A 20,297-nucleotide genomic window follows, 5' to 3' on the forward strand; every position below is an offset into this window, starting at 1 on the left:
TCACTTGATTAAAAATGTCAGAGTTGCCCCCTGGTGGCTATTTTATCCATCCATCCATCCAAAGACTATGTGCATTTTTACATACGGTCTATGGTGTGCACACATACAGCAACTGTCCGTCATCACTGATACTCTCAACAACAACTGACTTTTGAGACGTGGTATTAACACTCATTCATGTATTTAACAAAAAATAAGTTGTCTGAGTATAGGTCATACATTTGACCCTTTTCAGTTGTAATAAATGCAGATTGCCTCATACAATAGATCAAATCTTCCCGTGATTGGATCAACAGACAGACGCTTGATGAAATATTTCCTGTTTTCTGTGTTCATCCCCTCGTGTCTCTGTGTGTCTCTGCAGGTGATCGGCAGCTCCTTGTTATTCGTGCATGACAGTAAGGGAAGAGCCAAAGTCTGGATGATTGACTTTGGGAAAACCACGCCTCTCTCTGAGGGCAACGAACTAAACCACAGAGCATTATGGGTAGAGGGCAACAGAGAGGACGGCTACCTGTTTGGACTTGATAGTATGGTGGACATAATCTCATCCATGTTGAACTCTGAGACATAAACGTCAAAGGTGGCTTATGTGAATATCTGGACTCACTTCCATTCATTCGTCATTTCTCTGGGGAACACTTTAGGATTTCCACAAGGGTTTTTTTTTTTCAACTCATTTGTAATTTCCCGCAACAATGTGTGATTGATTCATTGACGGATGCAGTCTATTTAAATCCAGAGGAATTGTGTGCTATTCTTCTTCTTCTTCTTCCCCCCATTCATAACCCTCTTGTTTTCCTAAACCCGCGGACATTTGAACAATGACACGGTGCACAATATCATTCATGTGACTAATGTAGTTGGAGTCGAGCTTCCTCTGCTAAGACGTGACATAATGCCTGCTCAGAAAAGAGCATGAAAAACTCAACTTAAAACGACATATTTTTGTTACTGTGACGAAATCCCATTAATCTATCAAATCCGTTAAGACTTACCCAGTCTTTGGGTCCAAGTAGACACGTTCCTTATTTTTGAACATGAATTTAAAATGCAGTGTTTAGCAAACTGTGCTCTGACAGTACAACATAGATATTTAGGTAGTAATTAGTTGGATTTGCAACAGGGAGAATTTTAAACTTAAATGAGGAGTCAACAGAAGTAGAATCAACTCCTTGTTGGTTTCAGTTTCTTAATGGGATTGGTTGACAACATGGAAAATATTGAAAGAACTATGTGGTGTGGAAATTTTAAAACCCTGTCATTGTTGGCACCCTCACATGGAAACACTGTAAAGGTTTTGCTTCGTAAATAAGAAAAAATGGTGCCGTCAGAATTTGGGATCCTGGTTTTAGATGCATAGAAATGATATGCATAGTGATTTTAAGTCTGCAGAACTCCCTCTGAATTTGAATACCAATCCACTGGGATCCAACTGCGGTTGATTTAAATAACTGAGTTCAATTGATTTTTTGATTAGACACATTTGTCTGGACCACATCTTCAGCATTTTGCCCATGTTTTAAATAATCTGCAATCAATTACAGCGGAGACTACTGTCACATGTGTTTTTCCTCATGAGAGCATGATTTAAATACACATGATGTTTTTTTTTTTGTTTATTTTTTTATATCATTTTAATCAGTTTCAGTCCAAACCACAGGCCGAGTTAAGAAGCAGGGTGTTGATCTTTTTCCTTTAGCAGCCTGTGAGTGCATCTGTAAGAAGTTATAAACTGTAAGTTTGTACGGGAAGTTGTTTCACATTTGCAACCGACATGGTGACATGTGTGGACACACACACACACACACACACACGAGTTGGGATTGTTCACAGTGTACAGTAAGATTTATTATGTTAGATGTTGTTGTTTTTTTAACATGTAACATTACTTTAGTCAAACTCTGTGGAACACTTACAGCCATGAACAATTGTATTTAAGCTATACAGTGCCTTGACCTTACGAAGCCAAGTCAGACAACTTCAAATATGTTAATAGACATTATTGTAATGACGGACTTCTCTCTTAGTCTTAATAACTGTCAGTGTAGACTTACATGGGTGCATGTTTATTTTCTTCATAAAGTTTGGGCTTGTATGTTTTTGTTTTTTTCTTCCGTTCATACTGTTTTTATTTATAACATTATATTATGTTTTGTTGGTTTTAGTTAATGGGATACTGTGACATTTTCAATCCTGGGCTGTTATGCTATTGTTGTTTTTTTTGTCTTAAAGCATGTTTTACAGTACGAGTCAAAGTCAAACTATGAGGCAGGTGGCCGACCCTGTGGTTAACCTACATTCAAACCATTGGATGTGGCTGTTGACGAGATTGATGTTGTCCATTTATTACAATGGGGGCGATGCAAACAGGCGTCTGGAGAGTGGTTGAGCTGATAAATGAGGATTATTACAGGTTGTTGAACAGAAGAGTTGACATTTGCAGTGACGGTTGACGGAGGGAACGATTGTTAGCCCATGCAATGCCAAAGAAATAGTTTTGGCAAATGCACTTATTGGCACTTATTGAGAAAAAAGATTGATTTGAGCCTTGTACAGAAAATGTGCAGTCGCTGACAGTGCAGTAAGCAGAATTTCCTTTGTTTGCACAGCCAGACTCACTGTCTTTCCCTTCTTGGTGTAAAGCTAAGCAAACTAGTGCTGTCACGTTTCTAAATCAACCAATTCCAAAATCTCTAACCGTTCCTTTTATGAGAAATCACCATGTGCTCTCCACTGCACACTCGTTTCTGTGAGTCGTTTCAGTCGGTTTCATATTTTTCTTACTTTATATACAACACTCTAGTCTATTAGGGTTGTAACGATTCTCCAACTCCATAGTTTAGTTTAAGTTTATTACAACTTTATTGTATCACAAGAGTTATGAAATATTCAACTTCTCCCAAACTTGGGACAGAATTAGAACTTTCTAATTTAAGTGTGTTTATTATGTTAGTTGAATTTTTGTATATCGGACATATAATAAGATCTCAACAGGCTGCGGCTACATCAGTGGTGGAGGGTTGGTGTTTTCTGCCGTTGCTGACGGTCATATGATGGTTTTGGTCTTTGTCGCAGAGTCGTTACAGCCCTAATAAATCATTTCTCTTTGTAATTTTAAATGGGAACAAGCAGCAAGCGCTTGTTATTCCAAAAGGACAAGGCATGAGAATGAATGCGTTGTCATGTTTCGTGAAACTTTGTATTCAAACCCCTGAAGTCAACATTTCACAGTGCCACGTGGAAATGCCTTTTGTTTGCTGTAAGTGTGGTAGTACGAGTTTGCTTCTGGTAGCTGTTCGGTTGGGTTCTTACACTTCAACCAACAAGCACATGAAAAGTTATCAGCAGGATTTGAACATGCAGAGGGAGACCCGCTCCCCCCGATGTATTTTCTATTTCCAGGCTGATGGGACCGTCTCACGTGTGTGTAAAACATTTCCAGCCCAAAAGTAGAGGCATGCAGTCCTTTACTGAGACACATCGAAAGGTTAGAGTGTGTCGAAAAAAATGTGCTTTTTGCAACACTGTTCACCAGAAAGTCAATAAAGCATCCTGAATTGACAAGAAACAGAAACTGGCTGTGAAGAGTGTCTTCTTGTGCATGTTTCATACAGCAGCATTTCAGAATCAGGCTTATTGCCACAGGCCGGATCATTCTATTAATACACATGATGCCAAACATAACTACACAAATAATAACAATATAGGTGCTTAGGATGAAATGATCCCAGGAAACAAGGCAACTGAACATAGAGTTGCAGCGATGTTGAAAGTTCATGTTTCGCTACCTCACCTGTAAGGACCATAACCAGTCAAAGCCTGTTCTCACCAAAAACAAGGTTGTCATTCCTCCAGGTCATTGTGTTTTCAAGTGTGAAGATATTGAGCTTCAGTGTGAAGACACCCAGGATGAGGTGTTAAAGTGTAAGTTCTAGCACTTCCTCACTGAGGATAATTCTGCAGGTTTTTAGCGACCATATAAAGACAGCACATTCTCATTTGTGTCTCGATTATTTTGATTTCTGTCAGTGCCATGAAAAAAGCGGTGGATATCAGTCTAATCCAATATGTTTTTGTTTCAACAAATACCTCCTAGTTCTCTGCTCAAACATCTTTACTGGCTTTTAAATCTGAGCTTGGACTGAAAATACAATCAGGGTTTGTACACAGCACAGCTCTGGCTCGGAAAATAGGAAACAAACACCGTGGACGGATGGAGTGAGGAGCAAGAGTCTTGCGTGTGTCAGTAGGTCATGCTTGCTGCCTTCTAATCAGGTGTGAATTCACTTAGTCTCTCACTGCAGCAGCATAATCAGCCCTGCTGTAGCAGTCTGGGTTTGTCTGAGTGTCTTCTCATTTTGATGCATTTACAACACTCCCACACTACATTTCACATTCACACCTACACGACTGATATTACTGACTTTCAACACCTCGTATCTAAGTATTTGTATTTTGCATTTTAGAAAATCCCTCTGTTAACTTGTTGAAATCATGGTGTACTCCTCATTATTTGCCATTACATATCTGAGAATGCCCCAGTCGACCCCAATGCTGCTGCTGCCGCCGCCTTCATGGCCACGTTAATTGCTGTGTTTGCATGTGTGTCATTTGCCATTCAAATCACACATGTCCACAGCAGCAGCAGCATCCTGAGCTGGTCGGAAAGAGAGGTTGTGAACAATGAAAACAGAGGGGATTTTTATTTTCTATAAAGATCATTCAAATCTCATAGTTACAGTATTTAGAGTTGTTATTAGTCATAAGGTGATCAGATTGCTGGAATCAGAATCTGGGATATTTCTCATTAAGTAGTTACTATATTATTAATATATACAATTCTATCTAACAAATGAAAAGTAGAAGAAGAATTGTGTAATAGTGCGTTACCATTTTATGTTCAGAATGCAAGTGTTGCTCATTTTATTAGCATAAACAGAATGGAAAAAGTAGTGTGGAAAATGGAATTTGAAGGGGGATTTAAGTGGGCGACTGCCCCCTTTAAAATAACACCTATTTTTGACCAGTTTTAGTCTGTGTCCCCCAGTGAATTTATGTTATAATATTATGTTATAACCTCATTTACAACACAAGTACAACAGAGATGATAAGATGATGTCTCTCTGCACTTTCAGCAAACATCTGACTGTAACGTACTACTTTTAAATGTATGCTTTAAAATGAACAACATTTTAAAACCCAACAATATTAGCTTTGATATCTGCGTCACATCATAATAACATTCAGCTGTTATTATTGTCGTTATATGTTGTGGTAGTGTGGTGGTAGTAGATTAGTACTAACACTGGTTATGTAATGTACATCCAACAACAGCAGATGGCAGCAGAGGCCCATTCCACCATGGAGGAACGTGCTATTATTATTGTTTACCTTTCGTGATGTTTGTGGCTTAACGTGTCATTTACTTACTGCCAGATTTTCTATGCCACGTTGTAAACGTGATATTTATTATAAACAAAAACATCATAACAATATAATAATATTTTTTACTGCATGGTGCACTAACCAGGAGCCACCAGATGGTGGCAGTAATGCAACTACATATAGGCATATCTGCCATTTAACCCCAAATAAAAAGAATACGGCCATTACATATGTGGCCGTTGTAATAATTAACCATCACCACAAGATGGCGGTAATGCACCCACGTGGACGCAAGCTGTCGTTTACCCCCAAAGTAGAAGAGGAGGAGCAGCAGCAGCAGAAGCATCTAGGAGAGCGCTGCTGCGTCACAGCACTGTGCTCTGCAGTGAAGTTGGTAAATAAGGTTTGACCTTGCTGTGGAGAGAGGGCGGTAGATAAACTGGATTAAACGCTGTGTGCTGTAGTGAAGTAACAACAAAAGCAGCAGCAGGAGGGCGACACTAAACAACAACTACCCCTGCTGCTAACATACAAACACAGTGGAGTCCTGTGGTGGTGTAAGGACGAGGCCCAGTGAAAGTTGCTGCTCAGTAGCCTCAATAAAGTTTTACTGACCTCGCCTGTGTCCACAGAGCTGGACACACGAGCAGCAGCAGCAGCAGCAGCAGCAGCAGTACAGTCGCCGCCCCACACCTGCTGGTGAGTATATGATTATGCTATCAGACTTTAGCTAACATGGACAGACAGTTGTTTATTTCGGCTGGTTCTCTAATAATCTCGCTCACCGTTGCTTGTCCTATAATCCGTGTCCTATGCTACGGCGCGCGTCACTTCTATGGCTGCTCTGTTTACGTCTGCATACTCCTTACAACTAACTGCTAATGCTGCTCCTGCTGTACCTGTGCCTTCTTTATGTAAACACTTGCCTGGAAACTGCATATTTATTTACATCCTCAGTCTCATTCGCCATTAAATTCTATTTAATTCGAGCGTGTTATGAATTAGTTTTCGCGTATTCTCGTGGCTCCACGCGCCGTCGAGGAATTAACTTTTGCAGCTGAGCCACTGTTGATAGTTTAAATGTTACTTAATACACACAGAGTTATGAAACTAGTTAATCTGCACACAGGCTAGTGTTCTGTGTTCTAGGGCAACGTGTTTTCAAAGCAGTCATTCATTGTCATTTACAGTGTAAACACTCACAAACCACATTATGTAATCTTTCTAATCATACAGGAAACGTTGTGTCAACAAACATGAGCCACGTTCGGATATCTATCTGTCTAACATCTAAATAGAATTACTATTTGATACATTTTCAATTAATATTTGCATCTATAAAAGTTAGTACATTTAATAAAACTACTAACTAACTACTAATATCTTCACTATAAAGTATAATTGAGAGTGAGTGTGGAAAAACGTGTCTCAATTTCTAACTGGGACATTTACAATATTTTCTTTTTACGTAAACATAAAACAATTGTATGTATGTATGTATGTATGTGCCACAACACAAGTAAACCTGAAAATGAGAATGTCCTTAAGCTTATTATCGCTGTCATTACTGATAAGATACGATTATATAGTGAGGGTGTATTGGGGTGGCCAGCAATTACCAAGTCATTGGAACACATGAATGCCTGTGAGTAGTGGTGACACTACTGCTGTGGTTGTTCACCACTGCCTGGCAAGACGATGAAACATTTTCCATTTTTGCTGCCTGATCATTAGTCAAGGGCAGTGTGTGACTGTAAGCGGCCATGAGGTGGGTCAAACAGCATTCAGGTATCAACTCATACTCGCATTCATGCCATTTTCAAAGCAGTGAGTCAACAGCTTGTGTAGAGACGGCCACTGAGCCAAGACAACAGCTGAGGCTTAGGTGTGTGTGTGTGTGTGTGTGTGTGTGTGTGTGTGCACGTGCACGTGCACGTGCACGCACAGTTACAGTTGGTGTCCTTGAAGTGACCTCTGACCGACTTGGCATCAAATTTGACCAGTTAAACTGCATCTCATTTGATTCTAGTGGTGGCTCTATTATAAATGATACAAAGGAGGAGTGAGGTTTATTGGCACTAAGACAAGCTTCATATCCACATTGTCAAATGGGAAGTTACCCAATAGATTATAATGGACGGTTGGTCTTTTGAGCCAGTCTTTAGTTTAAAAAGCAGGAGCCCTGAAGGAGGGTCAGATGACCCACTTACTGACTCTGTACATGTGTGCGTGCACACGTGGCTTGCTATGCTGTGCACACATATTGCTTCAACTTTTTCAGCAATGCTTTTTTCCACTGGCCCATATCCCAGATTAGCTCTGTTCAAGCATGTTGTGATCCACAACACAGTATCTGCAGTCAGAATTGCTGAGTCTCTGGTTACTAGCTAAGGCGTAGGCGTTCGAAACATAAGAATTGTGACATCATTATGACATCACAACAGTCTGAATGTGCTATAATAATGTATATGTATAAAATGACCTAGCGGAAATACTGGAAAGTGACTGGTGAGTTATTTTAGTTCAGCCATGTTAATAGAAAACGGCCTGATAGCTAACACTATCAGTTACAGTGAGAAATGAAGAGCGGTAAAGTGTCACAGCTAACTCTGCGCATGAGCTAAACACGTGCCTAGATCCTGGATCAAGTTCTAGAAATATCAGGAATCTTCTCGGCCTTCTCTCCTCCCCCTTAGATTCCAGTGACAGTTTCTTCTCTAGTCCTGCACCACCATAAACAAGCTGTACCTTTCATACCGTACACACATGTATGCACAGCATTTCCTTGTTCTTTCTTGTGTGTATGTGCTTGAACAAATGGGGAAACCCAGGTCAAAAGTATTTTCAGACTAAGCATTGCAGTTATTCCAAGATATGACAGCTGTGATTGTTTATGAGTGTGTACGTTTCTTTTTTAGCATCAGCAGAGTTTGTGTTGACGACAGGTTTTATTTCTCTTACCATTTGCTTTATTGTCCATCATCTGCGTGTCATTGTCGCTCTGTTCATCTCCTCTTTCCTGACAGGTTGATGTCACAAGTTCGAATATCGGTCTAATTTTATCTGTCCCTGTTCTGTCTGGGACCAACATGCACCTCTTCATGCTATCAGATTCACTGTTTAACCCACATTTTTCTGTATTTTCTGTTTGTGTCTCTGTCTACAGATCGTCATGGCAGGTGATATGATGTTACTAATGCGGGGCTTGGCTAAATTAAGCCAGGCAGTTGTTGAGACTCAGGCCAGTACCTTGCGCAGTGGCACAGGTAAAAAAAAAAAAAAACACTAATGAAGCTTTTCCATTACACTGTTCTAGCACTACTCAACTCTACTCTGTTTGGTATCAGGCCCGTTGTTTTCCATAACTATAGTACCTCCTCAATGTGGGCGGGGTTGTCCTTGCATGGCTGCACGAACCTGTTGTGATTTTGTTTTATACGCAACACAAACACACAAACTAGTTGCCAGAGCAAGTACTTTTAAAAAACAAAACAAAACACCAGATGCCGAATCGCGCTAGAAGTGCATAGTGGAAATAACACAACATTTGGTCTCACTCAGCTGAAAGCATGCCACTTGAAACAAATTTGGACATTCAAATTAAAGTTGTAGTATTGGTATCTGAGACAAAAAAAGAAGTATTGAGCCATCCCTAATTCATTCATGTATTTTATTGCTATTTTCGGGCTAAAACAATTATATTTGGTGTTTATTATTATGAAAGTTCTCAGTTGACTTTAGTGCTAGAAAAGCTTAAACTCTTTCATTTGTAAATTAGCAGTTGCAGGAGTTGGTGCTGCTGTCCAGGGCGTCCAGTCAGCAGCTGAACAAGGCTTTTCTGTTGCCATGATGAAGATGCAGGTATGTGACTGTCTCACAGAGAATTGTAACTTCCATTGATTGTTGAAGTGAACCATACTGTATATGTGCATCTATCTTTATAGGAACTGTCTGGCCAGCAGCAAACAACTTCCACAGAGCAGGAATTTGACTTTCCTCCGGATGAAAGTGAGTTCTCAGCTTCAGAGTTTCGTGAGGAAAGCGCAGAGTTTACTGCGGATCACTCAGGAATTGGCACCGACACAGTAGCCTTTGAGAGCGCAGCAGCAGCAGCAGCAGCAGCAGCAGCGAGCGCAAGCCATGTCAACGGGAAACAGTCTCTGTTTGAGGGATACAAAGATCCAAGCAAGCAGTTCAGTGGAGACTCCAGATCTTACCACCATGATGCCAGGTATAAGCTGTCTCTTACTCACTCATACTTTATCATGCACGTTTTTGAAGCATAAAGGTGATCCCTTCTGTTTTATGCGTGGCAGACATTACACTGGACGCCATCATCTCTACAGTCTGAACAGACACGTGGGGGGGCAACTATGCTCTCAACATCTGGTCACGCAGATCAGAAGCTACCATCAGGACCAGTCCACAGTTGGAGGTCTGACAGCGGAAGACATTGAGAAAGCGAGACAGAGGAAGGGGCCTGAGTCTAAACCACACAAACAGATGGTATTAGTTATTCCTTGCTTCCCATTCCTAAACAAAAAGGCACATACACGACACAATTAATTAACTCTCCATATTCTTATAGACTTATATAGTTTGGAAAAGCGTCTTTACTGTTCTGTCTTTTTTCTTTAGTTAAGTGAGAGAGCCAGAGAGAGGAAAGTGCCTGTGACACGGATCAGCAGACTGGCCAACTTTGGAGGTAGAGTAATTCAACTCTTAGTCACTGTGTCTTAGTCAGCTCTCTATGCTGCTTGTCTGTGTGCAGAGCTGCATGTACACCATGCCGATTTTTTTTTTCAGTTTGCCTGTGAGGTCCATAAAAACAAAGAGTTTTTTCCTGTGATAAATTTGTTACGCATTCACAAAGTTAAAGCTGTTATTAATGCAGCGATGGTGTCTGTCCTCTCTGGAAACTTCTTAACCTTGTAATCAGTAGCCTGACAGCAGCCTCCCACCCCCACTCTTTTAACCGAGTACAGCACAGTTGGTGTTGTTGTGTCACTCCAATGACTTTCTGTAGCAATTAATATCCAGATAACATCACTGAATACACACATATACACACACATTGAAATCTGAATGAAAGGAAGGCAAATAGTCAGAGGGGAAATGATTGTCAAGTTTCACACTCTGGAGCTGCAGTGAAACAGGGAAGTGAGGTCAAGGTCAAAATTTCCACAAAAAACACACCATTGTTGTCAGGTGCAGACATGGCTTTATTTTTGTTTGTGCTTTGTTTATTTTTTAGTTGTGACATATGTCCTGTATTTAAACATACAGGTTTGTGCCAACATGACACACACGCTACATTTTTAAATACACTAATACATTTATATGGCAATAAAATCAAAGTTGTAACAGATTAATGCTTGTCTCTTCAAGTCTCCTCGTCTTGGAGCCATATTAGGAAAAATCTAAATTAGACAAAATAAATTGTGTAATTTAGTATTCTTAAATTGATGATGTGAGTTTAAATGAAGTGAGTTTCATTAAAAAAAAAATATAGACTGTATCAAGAACAATCTCAATAGCTCGCAAATCGTGACACTGCCACAATGTTTTTTCAGCAATTAACTCACCCAGAGGCCACAATGTTCTCATAAACAGAGTGAAAAGCTCCGAACAAGCATTGGCTGTAATTTAAGACGGAGCAGAGCTTTTACATCAGCAGCTTGTCGCTACATACAAGATGGATGATGGATCACTTAACATGGCGTAAAAAAGCTGGACAGACTCGGTGGAAGTAAAGAGTGAGATTATAAACTGTGGACAAACGTAAGCACAGAACAGAGTCTTGGATGAATCATCAGCTCCACTGCAGAAGTGCAGTTAAATTGATCCTCAGCTCATCAGCTGTTATAGCAGCATTAGTCAGTGCAAAAGGCAGAGCGGAGTTGATTCAGCATGTTGACCGTGGTAACTTGAAGAAGGTGTTGAAAGGGAGGATGGGGGTGGTGGAATGTTGTCTCCCGCCGTCCTTCACTGTCCGGTATTATTTATTGACAAAGATTGAAAGACACCATGACCTGGTTATGTTTGTTTCTTTTCATATCTGAGAGTACACTTTTTTTATTTTTTAATGAAGGATTTGGTCATTTTCATCAGACACAACAGCAGGGAAGTGATTTGTGTTCTCATGAATCTGTTGGGCTGTTTTCTAGCATGTATAACAGCCTTGTTGACGTCCTGTTGTTGCTATACTTGTCACTTCTTTCATAAATTATGCTCAGGTGTATAGCGAACAAAGACTGTACAGTGTTTTTTAGTTTAAAATATTAAATATAATATAATATATAATAGGAACAGGAAATAGGAATCCACTTGAAAAGCGTGTAAGGAGGGCACAGCATAAACTCTGTAAACACACTGTTGAAATGATTGACAGATCTTGTGCTTGGTCTGGAAAGATTGTTGACACTTATGCTACAGGAAATGCTGATCAATTTGTCACACTGTCTGTGTGTGTGTGTGTATACTTGTGTTTTTTCTGGCATAAACATTGATCTTGTCAGGACCAGGAGTCCTCATGGAGACCAAAAACTGGTCTTATCAGGCAGAACCTAATTTCTGACGAACAGGTTAAGTTTTTAGTGTACATTTTATTATCCCTGATGATTCGCAGCCAGCAGAAAAACAAGACAATAAATACAAGAACAATTTACAATTTCCATGCTGATAGCAGCCACTATCAATGACAGTCTGAACCTGTTGGTTCTGCATGGTGGCAGTGAACTCACAATGTCAACATAATTTGACCGATGGAGAAACGCAAACTCTGCGTCTTGATCCACACATCAACTGATATGACCAGATTTGTCACTTCATCGGTTGCTGCTGACTAAATAATGACGTAATCCTGTGTTGTGCAGGGTGGACGCTTGAATTGAAAGAACACAAACACACACACAAAAACAGTCCCTATCTGCAACATGTGCAGTCTTGTGTCTTTTCTTGTTTTCTCCCAAAATAGTCCTGAAACCGGCAAGAGAAGTTTTTTAAGCCTTTAATTATTATGTAATTAGTTGAGTTTTATGTCCTCTGTCAGATGGAAAGCCTGGAGCTGTTACTTTTGTCTGCACAGAGCTGAATAATCACAGTACATAGCCACCTATGAGTTTGTGTTGCATATTGTGATTGTAATATTCAGAGACAACTCACGGACGTACACATGTACAGACAGATGGCGAAATGATGGTTTTCATTATTATTTAATAATGACAAGAACACGTTGAGACAATAAAGCATGTTTGTTGATACACTGATCAGCGAATAGAACGCTTTAAAGTTGCCGAACCTGTGGTTTTACGACTTTCTCTAAGGTGTTGTATTGATGAAGAGCTTCCGATTGTGTGACATCATTTAAAATGTGTGTCCCTGCTTGTCTGTGTGTGTTTCCACCAGGTCTGGCCCTTGGGTTGGGTATTGGAGCTCTGGCTGAAGTTGCTAAGAAGACCATGAGACATAGTGGTGGGTCAGGTAATACACAAATTACACACTGGCTCATACAATGGATGGGTTTTACATTTCAAAAAGTGCAAACAACATTGTTTCCTTTTTCAGCATCGTTATTATTGTGGTGTTTTGTGACACGTGCTTTCTGCAGTAGTTGTTATAGGACTCGTGTAAACTAAATAAAAATCACAATCAACATGTTTATGTTCTAATAATAAAGTAATTATCAAGACCTTCTGTCCTGCTTTGTTGCTCCATCTGTTTATCTTTGGCTGACTAAGATCATTGGGGTTTAAAAAAAAATTAAAAAATCAGTGTTCAGTGCCCAACCTTAATACATGTTTGTGCAGGACAGGAAAAATGCAGTTCCACCGTCTCCCTCACCAGCTCACGTAGTTCCTTCCTGCTCTGCATTGTTATCCTGCTGGTCCTAAAACATGGCTAAGCTTAAACAGAGCACATGGTTGTAAATGTGTTGCATTTTATATGTCCGTTTGTTGGTATTAATCTCTGTATGAGTGTGTGTGTGTGTGTGTGTGTGTGTGTTAATCTACCAGGACGGCTAGAACACACTTCTAAGTGTGTTAATGAAATTTGTTAAAGCTCCTAAAGGGCGGCTACCTGATGACTAATACACAGTGGAGTTGATCAGTTTATCATTTTTAAAGTGAAATCACAAAGGTGGCAGTTTATATTATGTGGCAATTAAAAAATGAAATACATAAATCACAATTATTGTGTGGTAATAATATATTCCATATCTGCCATTAAACATTCTTAAATGTTAAACACAGGAGCTCCAGCTCCTATAGAGAGATGTGACACTGATTTCCAACTTGAAACATTGGTGTAAAACCTGCCATTGTATCTATTTTTATCTTCATTCGTTGCTGAATCCCTTTGTGGTTTGTGTTGTTGCAGGGGAAAATAAGGCAGTTCTGGACTCCAGCCCCTTTCTGTCAGAGGCTAATGCCGAACGTATCGTCAGGACTCTGTGTAAAGTCAGAGGAGCGGCACTGAAACTGGGACAGATGCTCAGCATTCAAGGTGGGTGACAAGAAGAGAAGCGGTAAAAAGAGCGAGGTAAAATGTGTCGGGAATAATAAGAAAAAAAGATGATAAATGGCAGAAGGTAGAAAAGTCTGTTTCATGTTATTGTGATGTTCACTTTTACATGTCTTTTAAAAGGTGTAGAATCTCTTGCTTTGATATGTTGCACATTAAAGTTAAAATGCACACTATCTGGAGAGGAAGCTCCAGGGTATAACAAACCCACACACAGTTGTTGTTTCCACCAAATATGGATCCCTCAGATCACCATCTGTATTTAGGAAGTGAACTTGTCCTATAATTCTTCTAGTTTAATTTATTTAAAGACATCCTGGATCACAACTGTCAGCACTTCATCTTGGCACCGATGTCTGGCTGTGGTTGTTGAGAGTCTGCCAAGAAAGTGCAGTGTCGGCCGGATTTTCTCTCCCAGAAAACACTGAATCAAGTCCAGTCTATGAAAAGCTGGATTTAGTTTGGTTGGGCTTTTGCTGTTCTGCCCTCAGTGTTGCATCATTTGTTCAGACGTGGGTAATTTAATGCCCGTTTGTCCTGATGGACAGGACAGATAATAAGTGGACGACTAGTGGCACTAAGCATCCTGGCACAGCCTGACTGTGTCCAGTCAGGTCAGGTAACAGCAGTAACCACGTCATGAATTTTGTTTGTTGTTGTTTCCCCTCTCTGCCTGACCTTGGCTAGTGAACTTTGTAATTTGGCATGCATGTATGTTGGGGTAGGACAAACAGTGTAGCAGATATAATATGTTATATAAAAAAATAAAAAGTATGATTGTTGGAATTGTAAAAATCCAAGAAGCACATTACTACATAGCCTCTGGCAATGCCCTTAAATATACGTTTTTGGAAAAGATTTACAGAATGTTCTTCGAAAGAACTGTTATAAAATATGAACAATAAAAAACAGTAGTAAGAGAGGTCTCTGGGCCAAAAACTGATGTTTGGTGATCATGTTTTGGCCCAGAGGCTTGAAGCTGTGTGTATGTATACATGAGCTGTATGTGGTTATTTACAGACGCGGTCTGGTTATGTACAAAAGGTCACCGTCGACTTCTAAACTTACAAAGACTGAAGACTAACTCCGACCGACTGGAGTCGTGTAAATCTGGAGGATGAAACCGCGCCGCGCTGGTCGTTGAACACTGTTGACATTTACCCGTCATTGTCCGTTGTCTGTGTGTTTTTTTTGGCTGGATGATTGGGAATCCAACCATTGTAACCTTTAGCGCAGATCTAAAACCTTTAAAACCAATAATGAAGTTTGCAATTGGGCAACCTCATATCACAAGCCAAAATCAACCCATGTGATTGCCAAACAGGTGTAGCTTATGTCTAAATGTTTAAATTTAATCTTTGATTTAATCCTCGATGAGGCTATTTTAGTTGTCATGCAGGTCGTAGTGTAACTGTATCTGTGCTTGGGAAAAAATGGTGTTAATGTACAATATGTTGTGTGGCAGAATTGTAAGATATCATCCAAGTTTACCCCGTCTCCAGATCTTTGTCTCTGTTCAGTTTAAACAAATGCCCTCTGTGTCCCTGTGTTTTCAGACGACGCATTCATCAACCCACAGCTCGCCAAGATATTTGAGCGTGTAAGACAGAGCGCTGACTTCATGCCAATCAAACAAATGACGGTAAGCAGCGTTGTTTTTGTACAGTCTTGGCTGATGACATAACAACCTGGTTGAATAACTTCATTATGATCACTGTGAAAACATTTCACCAAATATGGACCAAGATGAATGTGACGAGCTGCATAAATATGTTGTCTGATTATAGAAAGCACTGAACCATGACTTTGGCCCTAACTGGAGAGACAAGTTGGGGTCTTTCGAGGAACGTCCTTTCGCAGCAGCCTCCATTGGCCAGGTTCACTTGGCGAGGATGAAGGACGGCAGGGAAGTGGCCATGAAAATACAGGTAGACGGTGGACTCGGGTGTGGACACAGTACTCTCGCTTGTTATTAATATAAACAGTCACGGAAGACTTGGAATTTGTTTTCCTTGAGCACCTTTATTAGGATTAACATAAACCATGGATCATCACAAAGCCTTGTAGACAAATTAAAGTCGTTATAAAAAGTGTTAGCTTTTGTTAAAGATCAAATTAAAATGCTAAAATACAATGTTGTGTGTCACCAGTACCCCGGTGTGGCTCAGAGTATCAACAGTGATGTCAACAACCTCATGACGGTGCTGAATATGAGCAATGCCCTGCCTGATGGTACACACTCTTAAATACACTTGCAGATGTGTTGCCCTGTTGAAAGCTTATCTCACAATTTCCACATTTCTGTTTGTTAATTCTTTTGTGTCTCTAAAGGTTTGTTCCCGGAGCATCTGATAGACGTTATGAGGAAAGAGCTGGCACTGGAATGCGACTACATAAGAGAAGCCAAGTGTGCTAAGAAATTCAGGTATCATTCAGCAAATGGCAGTATTTTATCTTGATATCTTTCTTTTCACAGTAAATATGATAATCCAGGATTTATTGCACTCTTATATTTTAGATTTAATAAATGTATATGCAGATTGCATGTGTATGCAACTGTATTTACCAGGTCTGTCTACACAGATTTGGTCAACATTTTTAAACTCTCCATGGAAAAACATGACACCATATATTATTATGCCATTTCCAGTGGTCAAAAAACCTGTTAGATCCTGGGTTTCAACAGGGTTTTCACCAGTGGAAATGTGTTTAATCTCCATTCACTTCAGGGTGAAATGACTGCAATGCACACAGATTTTTTATCAGTGGGAACATAAGACCTGGATGAACTTGGATCCTCCATTTCCAGCACAACGATGTGACGAGCATCAGTCTACCGACTCAATAGGATCATTGAAATTATTGATTTAAAGACCGAAAGATGCAAAATAGTGACCATGGTAACTCTTGTCACTGAGGGCTATGCTCGTGTTATTGTTTTTTTTTCCTTCCCCTAACTTGTTTTGTTTCTGGCACATCTGTGTCATAATTCGCGCCCTGATAACATGCGGGTGACAAAACAACATGGGGCAGAACAATCACTTGCTATAGGAATGTTGTAATCCGCCTTTTCTTTAGTGGCTTCACCAAGGTTTGAAAATTCTGAGGTTATCTGCAATTTTCTGTGTGAAAAACACGCAAATATCTACAAACCTATGCTTAGTCTTTGCCTTTCCTTTATCAAACCTTTATCTATGTAGCTCAAGGTCCCAACAACTGCAACTGCAAGGCATTTATACGTAGTTCAAATACTCTACATGTTCTAACTACTTCACGTGTGTATTCTTCTGTTCTCAGGGAGCTACTGAAGGACCATCCGTTCTTCTATGTACCAGAGGTGATAGACGAGCTGAGCAGCAGCCACGTCCTGACCACGGAGCTCGTCCCCGGGTTTCCTCTGGACAAGGCTGAGAACCTCTCGCAGGAGCTGAAAAATGAGGTACAGCAGGCATTCAGGACACAAAAAATGCCATTTAATTTGAAACCGCCTCTTTCAGAAAATAAGACGTAAAGGAATAGAATAATAATCTGAATGTTTGTTGTTCAGATCTGTCACAACATCTTGACGTTGTGCCTCAGAGAGCTGTTTGAGTTCAGATACATGCAGACGGACCCAAACTGGTCCAACTTCTTCTACGATCCACAGACACACAGGGTGAGTGTGTCCTCAGTCTTAACACTCGAACCGTGACTGGAGATGTTTATTTTTAGTCTACATTCTACAGTATGTCATTTGTCTCTCTAGGTGGCGCTGTTGGACTTTGGAGCCACACGAGGATTTGATCAGAGTTTCACAGATGTCTACATCGAGGTAAGAATACTTCTTTTGTACCTCTTATTATATAATGGATACGTGAGTTCTTTTTCATGCTTTTTTGTGTAGTAGATCATTGTCTTTTATTAAAATGAAGCTATGATTTTGATCATACTGTATGTGTTTGATTTGTTGCAGAAAGGTTCTAAATTCTGGAATGAAAGCAAATGATAGAAGAGACAGAGATTAATGTGGCTACATTTTCAATTTCAGGTTATCCGTTCAGCTGCTGAAGGCGACAGTGAGGGAGTCCTGAAGAAATCTATAGAGATGAAGTTCCTAACTGGCTACGAGTCCAAGGTAATAATCCTTTTCAGTCTCACGTTGCATCAGAAACAACTGCTGTGTGAAGTTTACATTTATGTATGAAACAAAGTGCTTGATATGGATTAAACCACATTAAACCAGTTAACACACAGGCCGTGACTGAACACTTTTTTTCCAAATTCTGCATCCAGGCGATGATCAACGCCCACGTGGACGCGGTGATGATACTCGGCGAAGCCTTCGCTTCCACAGAGCCTTTCAGCTTTGGTTGTCAGTCGACCACAAAGAGGATCCACAACCTGATCCCCGTGATGCTCAAGCACCGCCTCACTCCGCCTCCGGAGGAAACGTACTCGCTGCACCGCAAGATGGGCGGTTCTTTCCTCATCTGCTCCCGTCTGAACGCACAGTTGCCCTGTAAGGAGATGTTCCAGTCGGCGTATCAGAAGTACTGGGAGGGCCGCACGCCACCCTCTCAGCCGGCGTAAGCCGCTCTCAGGTGTCAGGATGTTTGATGGACAGGTCCTGGGGCCAACGGCAAAGTGCCCATCCATGTTAAGGTCAGTCAGGTGTAAAGATGCAGGAGTGCAGAGTGGAGGCCATGTTATTTTCTTCTTAAGCTGAACACCAGCTCATCTTTTCCATTTTTCCACTTGAACATATTTACAGCTGCCACTTCTGAAAAGGAGAGAGTGACAATATGGCATGTGGAGGCCAAGCTCTTACCCTGTGTATGGCCCTGAGAACACAGACTGATAAAGAGGGTGGGTGTGGATATAAGAAGAGAGCAACAATCTTGTTAAGGTGTAAAATGAATGTAAAATGGTTTGTTGTTTTGTTGTTTTGTTTGTTTTTGCTGTGTTTGGTTGAACTCTTGGGAAATCACTCTGAGTATTTAAGTTTGTTTTGGCATCAACCAGAAAAGAGACATTGATTACATCAAGAATTAGTTGGCATCAGGGTAAGAAAGCAGAACTCCGCCAAGGTGGTAATAATGGGGTTAAAGGTCCAGTCCAACATTGAGGAGGTTTTATTGGCAAGTGTGTTTGAATAATTGTATAATCACTTACAAATAAAAATTGATTGGTTATCATAGCTTTAGAATAAATCTTTTACATGTACCGTAGACGAGCGCCTCGCTTTACAGAGGCCAACATTTGGTGCTGCTAGTTTTTTAACGGCAGCCTGAATGGACCGGCCCAAGTACAGCGGGGTTTTTGCATTTGCAGTGAAACTTTTTAACAAGAAAAAAAACAAACAATGACCATAGTATTTTCCTGACACACTTGGTAAAGGGAGGGCTGAGTTTGGAGGACAACCTGCAGTCTCACCACCAGATGTCACTAATTCTCACATACTGGATCTTAAATATACAGTTCAAGCCATCACAGTCGCAGTAGTTGACCAGGAAGAGGAAGGACCAACTTGTCAGACTCGCAATAATCTCTGCTCCAGTTGTTTTTCACAGGCGACACTCACTGCTATAGTTTTGATACAACACAGAATCTTTTAAGAGATGGATTTAGTGTTAAAGTAAAGATTCAAAGCCATCAAGTTGCTTGTTTTTGGGAAAATTATGACTAGAGTGGAGATTGTCTGCAATAACACGCACAAAGATATATTTTATCTATGTAGTATTCAGTGTCTTCTGCTGCTTCCACCCACATTTACAGCACTAAAATGTTTTTGATCATGTTTCAGTCGCTGTTAATAGCTTTTTAAGGGAAATCCTTGGCACACGACTGATTGAAATAGTCTGCGTTTTAATGATCCCCTGGTTAAAGGCATGATTTTACACAGTTTTGCTCTGTTGATATTTCTCTGTAGTACCTCATGTCCACATATGATGAGATGTGTCACATGGGTTTTTAGTACAACTGTTACCATTGTGTCCCTGAACCATAATTCTGTGCGACATATTTCAGTGAATCCATCTTGGAGGGTCAGGCCCACAGTGGTGAATAATAAGTGCATTTGCGGACTGATCAGTCACTTCTCAGGTGATGGAGGTTCATCACCTGGTTGCCGTGACACAAAGGTTTTCTCTCATCTGCTGCGTGATACAGTTATAAGAAGGTGTGAAGAAAATGTAAAAAAAAAAAAAAAAAAAAGTGCCTGTAGATTCCAGTGGAACATTTTTTTTTTTTTATATTTTAGAATATAAATACATTTCCTATCAAGACCCAGTGAAACAGTGGTTTAAAACTTTGTAATCTAAAGGCATTCTTAACTGAAACATGTGATAAAAGATATTCCAGAAAAAGAGTAAACATTTGTTCTTCTCTTGTCAAAACCGTGGTGTGTG

The 20,297-nt window shown here is 40.3% G+C and overlaps 2 protein-coding genes across 10 annotated transcripts in view; both read left to right on the forward strand.

The window, feature by feature from the left end:
* Positions 1-3,577, forward strand: part of itpkb (inositol-trisphosphate 3-kinase B) — a 33,767-nt gene extending 30,190 nt beyond the window's left edge. For all 5 annotated transcript variants that reach the window (XM_058613288.1, XM_058613290.1, XM_058613287.1 and 2 more), the window contains exon 12: positions 365-3,577. In XM_058613288.1, the coding sequence (XP_058469271.1) occupies positions 365-574 (210 nt within the window). In that variant the 3' untranslated portion in view covers positions 575-3,577. The remainder of the gene's footprint in view (positions 1-364) is intronic.
* Positions 3,578-5,734: 2,157 nt separating this feature from the next.
* Positions 5,735-18,828, forward strand: coq8aa (coenzyme Q8A, genome duplicate a). 5 transcript variants are annotated; one of them, XR_009233616.1, is made up of 18 exons: positions 5,736-6,087; positions 8,555-8,654; positions 9,167-9,249; positions 9,333-9,619; positions 9,705-9,894; positions 10,027-10,093; positions 12,796-12,870; positions 13,768-13,893; positions 15,468-15,553; positions 15,699-15,839; positions 16,062-16,143; positions 16,243-16,336; positions 17,209-17,350; positions 17,459-17,566; positions 17,657-17,722; positions 17,939-18,025; positions 18,184-18,552; positions 18,662-18,828. XR_009233616.1 is itself a non-coding variant. In XM_058613161.1 (18 exons), the coding sequence occupies exons 3-18, from the start codon at positions 8,561-8,563 to the stop codon at positions 18,478-18,480; spliced, it is 2,025 nt and encodes a 674-aa protein (XP_058469144.1). In that variant the 5' UTR covers positions 5,736-5,945; positions 6,021-6,087; positions 8,555-8,560; the 3' UTR covers positions 18,481-18,828. The 5 variants fall into 5 exon arrangements, 4 of the variants coding, with proteins under 4 accessions (XP_058469145.1, XP_058469144.1, XP_058469143.1 ...); XM_058613161.1 differs by having other exon boundaries at positions 5,736-5,945; positions 6,021-6,087; positions 18,184-18,828; XM_058613162.1 differs by having other exon boundaries at positions 5,735-6,087; positions 9,170-9,249; positions 18,184-18,828.
* The last annotated feature ends 1,469 nt before the right edge of the window (positions 18,829-20,297 follow it).

The sequence above is a fragment of the Solea solea genome, chromosome 17 (genome assembly GCF_958295425.1).
Source record: "Solea solea chromosome 17, fSolSol10.1, whole genome shotgun sequence".
Lineage (NCBI taxonomy): Eukaryota > Metazoa > Chordata > Actinopteri > Pleuronectiformes > Soleidae > Solea > Solea solea.

Coding starts and splice junctions, on each gene's coding strand:
- coq8aa (XM_058613160.1), top strand. CDS start 8,561: ATGGCAGGTGATATGATGTTACTAATGCGGGGCTTGGCTAAATTAAGC. Junction 12,871..13,767: donor GAGACATAGTGGTGGGTCAG/GTAATACACAAA, acceptor GTGTTGTTGCAG/GGGAAAATAAGGCAGTTCTG. Junction 18,026..18,183: donor TAACTGGCTACGAGTCCAAG/GTAATAATCCTT, acceptor TTCTGCATCCAG/GCGATGATCAACGCCCACGT.